Source organism: Puma concolor, chromosome B2 (genome assembly GCF_028749965.1).
Source record: "Puma concolor isolate L17-30 chromosome B2, mPumCon1.1.hap2, whole genome shotgun sequence".
NCBI lineage: Eukaryota > Metazoa > Chordata > Mammalia > Carnivora > Felidae > Puma > Puma concolor.
In genome coordinates, this window is record NC_141671.1 from 7,566,123 (window position 1) to 7,575,282 (window position 9,160).

The 9,160-nt window shown below is 44.7% G+C and overlaps 1 protein-coding gene across 1 annotated transcript; it reads left to right on the plus strand.

Annotated features, from left to right (window-relative positions):
* Positions 1 to 261: 261 nt before the first annotated feature.
* On the plus strand, positions 262 to 8,817 carry PRL (prolactin). The gene is made up of 5 exons (XM_086705992.1): positions 262 to 469; positions 527 to 708; positions 3,627 to 3,734; positions 6,094 to 6,273; positions 8,492 to 8,817. The coding sequence occupies exons 1-5, from the start codon at positions 262 to 264 to the stop codon at positions 8,681 to 8,683; spliced, it is 870 nt and encodes a 289-aa protein (XP_086562118.1). The 3' UTR covers positions 8,684 to 8,817.
* Positions 8,818 to 9,160: the final 343 nt, after the last annotated feature.

Genomic DNA, 9,160 nt, shown 5'->3' on the forward strand with positions numbered 1-9,160 from the left:
TGGGTTCAAGCCCCACGTCGGGCTCTGTGCTGACGGCTCAGAGCCTGGAGCCTGCTTCCGATCCTGTGTCTCCCTCTCTCTGCCCCTCCCCCGCTCTCACTTTGTCTCACTCTGTCTCTCAAAAATAAATACATGTTAAAAAAAAAAATGACAACCTCACAGATAGCCTGACTACCAAAAATCTGCAGAAACCCCCAAGACGTTGAACTAACTTCTAGGAATGACTTAAACACCCCGGCTCAGAGTTCATTTCAGCTCCCAATGTTTGCCGAGTGCAGAAGCACTCCCGGGAGCAACAGAAAGATGCAGGGAGTAACCCGCTTCTCAAACTATGTTATCTGTGCAAATATAATTATAGACCCTGAGTCACACGGTGGAAGGTGTGGGTTCTTCCTGGCCCCAGCTGTTACAGAACCCGAAGGTGCCAAGGGCGACGGGGAGAGGGAAGGCTTCTGGGACGAGGTTGCCGGTGATGGCCTCAGGCGCACAGGTCACCTCAGAGCGGTGTGTGGTTTTGTGTAAGCAGGGTCACTCCTGTTCCTGCTGCTGCTGCTGTCAGACCTGCTCCTGTGCAAGAGCGTGGCCTCCCTGCCCATCTGTCCCAGTGGGGCGGTCAACTGCCAGGTGTCCCTGCGGGACCTGTTCGACCGCGCGGTCATCCTGTCTCACTACATCCACAACCTGTCCTCGGAAATGTTCAACGAGTTTGTAAGTACTGCCTCTTCCCAGAAGGAGCCTTCCCGGGAAGGCAGGGGCTGTCCTACGCTTGACACAAGAAAGGTGCGGGGAGGGGCGCCTGGGTGGCGCAGTCGGTTAAGCGTCCGGCTTCAGCCAGGTCACGATCTCGCGGTCTGTGAGTTCGAGCCCCGCGTCAGGCTCTGGGCTGATGGCTCAGAGCCTGGAGCCTGTTTCCGATTCTGTGTCTCCCTCTCTCTCTGCCCCTCCCCCATTCATGCTCTGTCTCTCTCTGTCCCAAAAGTAAATAAACATTAAAAAAAAAAAAAAAAAAAAAAAAAGAAAGGTGCGGGGAGCCTGGGTGGCTCAGTCGGTTAAGCGGCTGACTTCCGCTCAGGTCATGATCTCGCGGTCCGTGAGTTTGAGCCCCGCGTCGGGCTCTGTGCTGACAGCTCAGAGCCTGGAGCCTGTTTCAGATTCTGTGTCTCCCTGTCTCTCTGACCCTCTCCTGTTCATGCTCTCTCTCCTTCTCAAAAATAAATAAATGATAAAAAAAATTAAAAAAAAAAAAAAAGAAAGGTGCAGGAGCCTGATCAAACCACACACATTTTAGATTTAAAAAAAAAAAAAAAAAAAAAAAGCCACTGGTTAGCAAAATGTGCAACAAGAAGAAGGGGACAGTTTCATGAAACCTCAAGAATTCTTAGAGTACAGTAACTCTTTTAAGATTTCCTTTAGGGGTGGCTGGTGGCTCAGTCGGTTAAGCGTCTGACTCTTGATTTTGGCTCAGGTCAGGATCTCATGCTTCATGGGATGGAGCCCCATGTCTGGCTCTGTGCTGACAGTGCAGAGCCTGCTTGGGATTCGCTCTCCCCGCCCCCCCCCCCCCCAAAGAAACATTTAAAAGTAAATACAAAAATAAAAATTTCCTTTAATTCTCCTTCTTGAGAGAAACTTCCTAAAAAATTTCAGCACCTGTATTAGCCAGCTTAGGCTGCCATTGCAGGATTCCATAGGTTGGGTGCCTTAAGCCACAGAAATGTATTTTCTGACAGTTCTGGAGGCTGGAAGTCTGAGATCAGGACACCAGCACAGTCAGGTTCTGAGAAGTGCACACATCTTCCCAGCTTGCCTCTTTCCTGTCCTCATGGTGGCAGAGGGTGCAGGTGGGGGATTCTCCTGGGGTCTCTTCTTGATCCCTATTGGATCAGGACTCCACTGTTATGACTTCATTTAACCTTCCTTACCTCCATATCTTCAAATAAAGTACTTCGGGGGTCAGGACTTCAACTGAATTTTGGGGGGAACATCCCTTCATAACAACACCTGGCAAAAAGCACTTTCAGGTGGAGTTTGAGAAAATGAAAGCATGCTGATTTCTTGTCCTTGACTGTGGGGTACAGGTCTCCCTAGGCATTCTTCACCTATCATACTAGATATCTAATAAATGACAGTCTCATTGCCCAGAACAGAGTTAACTGAACAAAGTTAAACTAAGCTGAATCCATATCAGGAAAACAAACAATGATAGCTCTTCTGAAACCCCAAAATGCTATAGAGTGTTATTTTGAGATGTCCAGTGTATAGGTTTAGAACTAGAATAGAAGGGTTGATTTAGAATCAGAAACAATTATTCTCTTTCTTATTACAGTACTTTGAAAGTTGTATCTTAACTCTTTTAGGTCAATCAAGGAGCAGACAGTATACATATGAGAGGTTCAGTAAATCAAAGCGTCGCCATAAAGAATGAGGATCAATGTTTGTATGTATGTATACTACATATATATATATATATATATACATATATATATATAGTATATATACATGGATACTATATATATATATACATATATATATATATAGTATATATACATGGATACTATATATATATATATATATATATACATTGTATATATATGTATATATACATACACATAGTTCTCTTCACTCACTGGTTTTTCTTTCCTCCTCCACTTTTGACTGGCTATCTTTTGTCTTTCACATCTTCACAGTTATCTCCTTAATTTTCACAACTTTTCGTAGAGATTACTTTTATGTCGATGTCTTAGCTAGGTGTGTGTGCGTGTGTGTGTTTTTTATTCTGAGTCCATTGATTAATATTTCCTAAAATTTTATGCCCTGTTTTTTTGACTTACCATTTGGTCGCAATCAACAAAATGGTATTATGCATCTATGATGAACATGGTGAGGCATAGTTGTGGGGGTTCAAATACAGCAAAATCTCGGTTTGCAAGCATAATTTGTTCCGGAGACATGCTTGTAATCCAAAGCACTCGTATATCAAAGCGAATTTCAAGAACCATTGGCTTGGTTGTGATCACGTGACATCCAGTGTCATGTACGACTCATATTGCAAGACATCGCTCATGTATCAAGTTAAAATTCATTAGAAATGTTTGCTCATCTTGCAGAACATCTGCAGAACAAGTTACTCATAATCCAAGGTTTTACTGTATCAGGCAAAGAAAAGTTGTAATTTGATAATAATGCCTATTAGGGGGTGCATATTGGCTTGGACCCCTGGTAAATAAGATACTAAATGGCAAAAATAGGTATATATGCGCTAGAACAGTGGCTCAAATACTAAAGAAAAAGGAAACTTAACAAAATATTTAATGCTTCATATTTTTGGTATTTTTTAGTGTTTGTTTTCCAAGTAGTAATTTGTGGAAAGGGTAAATTAAACAAGTAAATCACAAAGAAGGAGAGAAGGTGGGACTAGAAGAGTTACACTTAAAAAAAAATGCACGTACAAAATAAATAAAACACAGATAAAGGGTGACTTTCTCAATGCTCTGGTTTCAGTTTTCCATGTAGTTCTCATTTAAAATAAAAGATTATACATCAAGTGTGTTAATATTCTGGTAATGGGCTCATTTAACGGATGCTCAAACACCTATAACTAATTGCATTTGCTTGCTTGCTTTCAGGATAAAAGGTATGCCCAGGGCCGGGGGTTCATTACCAAGGCCATCAACAGCTGTCACACTTCCTCCCTCCCTACCCCTGAGGACAAGGAGCAAGCCCAACAGATCCATGTGAGTCTTTTATCCACGTTTCTCACTACCACTGAGGCAGTGCACTGGTAATACCATGCTACACGTTCTGAGAAGTGCCACAGTAGGTAATGCTAATTGCACACACAGACAAATATGGAGGAAAAGCAATCAAAGAGAAAAGACAGTATGTCATTGAAGAATCAGTGGTGAAACCCAAATGCTGGCTCAAGATTGTAGCAGTAGGTGCCTGGGTGGCTCAGTTGGTGAAGCTTCTGACTCTTGATTTTGGCTCAAGTCAAAATCTTAGGGATCATGAGTTCAAGCCCCACGTTGGCTCCATGCTGACAGCATGGAGTCCACCATGGAGTCCAAGTTTAAATAAACTTAAAAAAAAAAAGATTGTAGCAGCAAAATAAAAAATCTGTAAGTTGTTGATGCAAACACCATTATTTTAACCGATGCCTTAGACCCAGGGTTGCATGTATTATACTGTATGAAAGCCTGCACTAAATTGGACTTCCATGCATAAAACAGAAGGTTTGCAAAATCATGGGTATGTAAGAGATGCAAGTGCAGTTGTATTTTTTACACGATACCCTTGGCTCCTACACTGGCAGCATTTAACACCACTGAGCACTGTCCCAGGTGAGCCATGTCTTGCTGATTTTCAAAGCTCTCCTCCTGAGTCTGCTTCTACTTCTCTGACCCCTACTTCCCTCTCCATTCTCCCCTGACTCCTCTGTCCTGTAATGTCATGTATTGTTTCTCACGGCTGCAAAAAAATCGCCTCTGTTCTGATGACAACAAAGTCTGCATACGAAGCCCCAGTCATTCATCCCAACTCTTTGACCACTGTCATCTCTCCTTTCTGATTCTCTGCCGCGGTCACAACAGTCTTAACGTGACTTCAAATAAGCATCTATCTTCACACACATACCCCCGTTAATACAATCTGATTCTCTTCACAGCTTTGTTAATGGTACCAGCATTCTTTCTATCCTCTAAGCTCAGTAATAGTGGTGGTGGTGGTGGTGATAAAATGAAGGATGAGGTACCTGGGTGGGTCAGTCAGTTAAGCGACCGACTCTTGATTTCGGCTCAGGTCATGAGATCGAGCCCCTCCCTGGGACAGCACTGCTCTCAGCAAGGAGCCTGCTTGGAATCTTCTCTCTCCCTCTCTCTCTGCCCCTCCCACGTTTGCACTCTATTGACAAATAAACTTTCAAAAAGAACTTTAAAATGAAGGAAAGGGTGAAGGAGAAGGAGGAGGGGTTAAAATCTATTGAGGGCCACTCCATTGCCGGGCACTTCACAGAGCAATTTACATGCACTGTATTTAATCCTCACCAAAAACAATCCCAGAACACAGGGCACCGTGAGGACACTTGCCAAGGTAAGGAAACGGAGGCTCTGAGAGGTTGCAGAATTTGGACTAACGACAGGAGTTGTAAGTTGTGAGTCCGGGCATCATCTGATTCTAAGCCCTCACTCTTACTCATGATGCTACAACGGCCTTAGCAAAACCAGACGGCCATTCCCTGTGCGGCCTGGCCCTCCATTTCGTATCTGAGGACATGTTCCCATTGCACTGTCACTTGGATTCTTCTCTACTCCTCACTTCCTTTACACTAGCTTAGTTCATGGACCTCAGGGAAGCAAGTATTTTCTATCAGAGACGACCCTCTCCTAAGGCTCTCCTGTGGGATCCACAGGGGGCAACCGTCCCTTGACTTCCGTTGCAGACTACAGCTGGCATACGCCCTGTTATTCACCTGAGCGGGCCAACAGAAGAGACTGTTCTGGTAGCAGTAGAGGGACAGGGGTTGGTCTAGATTGAGGACAGCGTATGTACGAATGCCCTGTCTTCTTTGCTCTTTGTTGTAATATCATGGAGCAAAAATTACAAATCACAAACGAATACATTAAAGAACGACTTGAGTCATTCGTATGAATGAGTCGCTGGATGAAAAGGACTTGGGCCCTCTGTCATGGACCCTGGTGGAATCCGTCTTTCCTGAGTCAGGTACTGCAGGTGCGTACTGAGTTCCAGCAAACCTCTTTTGGGACCAGCAAAGCTGTCAAACATAAAAGAACTCACTGAGTGGGTGGATGGTAGAATTTCCGAGGGAAAACAAAATCCTTCATGCTATAAACTAGAAGCCTCATTAGATGAAGCAGTTATTCAAATCAGCCAGATTGTTTTCTAATTTTAACAAAGTTTAAGCCAATAGCTTCAGCTTTTTATGTTTACAACTTGAAGCACCTACAAAATATTTTCCGCGCACACACGAAGAACAAAGAGATAATTCGGGGCAGCCTCTGGGAGCAGAAATCACAAGCTAACCAAACCCACTGTGTTATGATTTATTTAATGCGATTGTTTCATGTGGTCGCTTAGCACGAAGACCTTCTGAACGTGATACTCCGAGTGTTGCGGTCCTGGAATGACCCCCTGTATCACCTCGTCACGGAAGTGCGAGGACTGCACGAAGCCCCCGATGCTATTCTGTCCAGAGCCATTGAGATCGAGGAGCAAAACAGGAGGCTTCTAGAGGGCATGGAGAAGATAGTGCACCAGGTGAGAAGCCTCCCGGAGCTTCCTTGTTTTTCTCACTAATGAAAGAGGTGACCTCCATGGTGGGAAGTGAGTTCTGAATACCTCACTGGGCAAGACCAAAGTTGAGGCACTTTCTATCTTAGACGACTATGAAATAAAGCAAGACTCTAGTAATTCATGCTGGCAGATTATATTGTTAGTGAACCTTAGGATGCTACCGTGATGTCTGACAGGTGGAGCGTTCCCCGCCCCCTCCCCCCCCCCCCCCCAAACAACACAGGAATCCACCAAAGGCTTTCCTCGTCCTGGGCACCAGGGTTTACAATATGTCCCAGGAGAAGAAACCTATAGAGAACAGAATCTGCAAGATAAACATGTTCCTCAAAGTATCCCAGGACACCTGCTACTGAAATTCTGGTTGGGTTCTTTCTCTTTTCTCCCCACCCCAAAGGAGGACAAAGGGAAGGAAGAAAAGAGAAAATCAAAATCAGATTAGATGGTGTTTCGTGCCACTACCCCAGCCCCACCCCGCTGCACATATTTGTCACAGAGAGGAGACTGAAAAGATGGGGTCAGGGCATCAATGCTGCCTCACGAGTACTAGATTTCTGTGGGTCACAAAAGACAGGAGTGTTTCTTTTCTGGAATTTTCTTTGTTTTGTAACTTGCAGAAAGTTGTCTCTTCCTAAATTGGGGTGTGGGGTGGGGGAGAGGCTTCAAAATCAGAGCCCATTGGGGGCCCCAAAATTAAAACTCATGCATTTCATCTCCTCTACTAATGTCAAATTTACATGGAGTTAGTATTTGCAATATAGATCTCCAATCAGATGGGATGTTTTCAACACGAATGAGTTAACATCCGAACAGCTTTATGAAGTTCTCAGACAGTGTCATCTAAAGAAAAAGACAGCACTTTAAGAATAACAGGAGCGATTTTCTACATCCCATGTTTTGTACAAAGTACACGTCATCATGTGTCCTTTTTGTCAGTTTCCAGGGAGAAGCCTACAGCACATTTCCACCTTGAGACATGAAATAAACACCTGGGTTTTCAAATTATTTGCTTCATTACTTTCTGAAGTCACTACACTGTTCTAGAACACTTCAGTTTAATGACTTATTTATTCTTAGGCATATCATTGTCCCCTGCATGGTGGATTTCGTCTTAGAGCCCAAGCACCAAAATTAAACCTAAGACACAAGGCAACACAAACATACACTACACGCTGCACACACACTTTAAATTCCAGGAGAGAATCCCAGCTTGAAAATAGTCTTACTCTGCAGGTGACAGTTCAGCAGATCAGGGTCTACGGTTATCCTGCATTTGTACCCAGCAGCTCTCAAGCTTGCCTGGTGGCCAAGCAGGCAACTCGGTCTCCGGGTCCTTGGGGGCATTCTCGGCTTGCAGCGGCCCGGGGAGCAGGCACCATGGGGCCCCACCCTGACGTCCCTCCATGTCTTTTTGTTATCACTGTCAGGCTCCCCAACCTACCACTGACCCCTGCCCTCGAAGGGCATGCTGCTGGCACCCTCACTCTTTCTCACGGGCACCTTCCACAGCATGTCCCCCCCAAGAGACCTCAAAAGCAAACGGCTACTACTTATAGACATTTGGGGGTTATCGGTCCCGGGTGGACTGTGACTGTCTCCTATTTCAGCAGATCCTCTTAGGGACAGTCAGCACTAGATGCCCTGCACCTTAAGGCATCAGGTGCCATCCCTATCACTTCTGAGGTCTGTCGTCCATACGCTACACGGAGAAGAGAATCGGTGTGAAGCGGGAAATAGGTAAATGTAATTATGATGACGTATCAGAAGAAATCTGGAACAAAGAACAGACGAGAGACAAGGTTCAGGACACGAAAGATATCCTCAAGGAAGAAATCTGAAGCCACCCCTCCACTGTCCCTCAGTCACACTCATATATACGTAGGGTGCAACTCCATTGAGACTACATCTCTCTCAATATACACCAGCTTTGTGGTTCTCTCTCTCTTTACTCCTGGGCAGAAATGCTTCTTCTGTGATCACATCCATGTTAGAAAACCTACATCTGAATTCTGCTTCTACTGCTCAGACTATTAACAGATCTCTGATACACCAGCTCAGTAATCTACGCCTCCCTCTAGAGAGCGTTGACACTCATGCCTCTTCCCCAAATCTTCGTTTGACAACGGGAGGGAACGCAGACAAGCGACTACTAGTAATACTAAGTTGCTATCTTTTTGGTGACTAGGTTCATCCCGGAGTCAGAGAAAACGAGGTCTACTCCGTCTGGTCCGGACTCCCGTCCCTGCAGATGGCTGATGAAGACTCTCGCCTCTTTGCTTTTTATAACCTGCTCCACTGCCTACGCAGGGATTCACATAAGATTGACAGTTATCTCAAGCTTCTGAAGTGCCGAATCGTCTACGACAGCAACTGCTAAGCCCGTATCTGTCCCATCTATTTCTGGAAGGGTCCCTAATGATCCGTCCCGCAGCAAGCTCCTCTTAGTGTTATAGCTTTTTAATGCGCGCATGGGTGTAATGGGTCTCATCTTAAAAAATAAAAACGGACTCCTCCGAGACATCAAAATCAAAAAAAGCAATTCATCAAAGTGTCTCATTTTCATTTAGTAGAGAATCCAAAGAAGATCCATCACCACCACTGAACAGTTCCTGTTAAAATTTGTCACAAATAGCAGAAGCTAGCATTAGAAACAAGACCGTTAACGGCTTCCTTGAGGTTCACAGTAAATTATTACAGGTCAAATGACCAGAATCAAAGAATTAGATAATTACGTATCCTGCTGGTCCTGCTACCAGAAAGAGGGAACTCTCAGGACTCTCTGAAAGTCAGCCACACACCATGTTTGAACAGACAATGTAAGCACCATGAAGCTGTGATGTGCCCTCACAGTATG

What these genes read in the sequence shown, in the direction of transcription:
- PRL (XM_086705992.1), top strand. Translation starts at nt 262, where the DNA reads ATGTTTGCCGAGTGCAGAAGCACTCCCGGGAGCAACAGAAAGATGCAG. An exon ending in AGCAAGCCCAACAGATCCAT is followed by an intron (nt 3,735 to 6,093) that starts GTGAGTCTTTTA and finishes GTGGTCGCTTAG; the next exon opens with CACGAAGACCTTCTGAACGT. An exon ending in TGGAGAAGATAGTGCACCAG is followed by an intron (nt 6,274 to 8,491) that starts GTGAGAAGCCTC and finishes TTTGGTGACTAG; the next exon opens with GTTCATCCCGGAGTCAGAGA.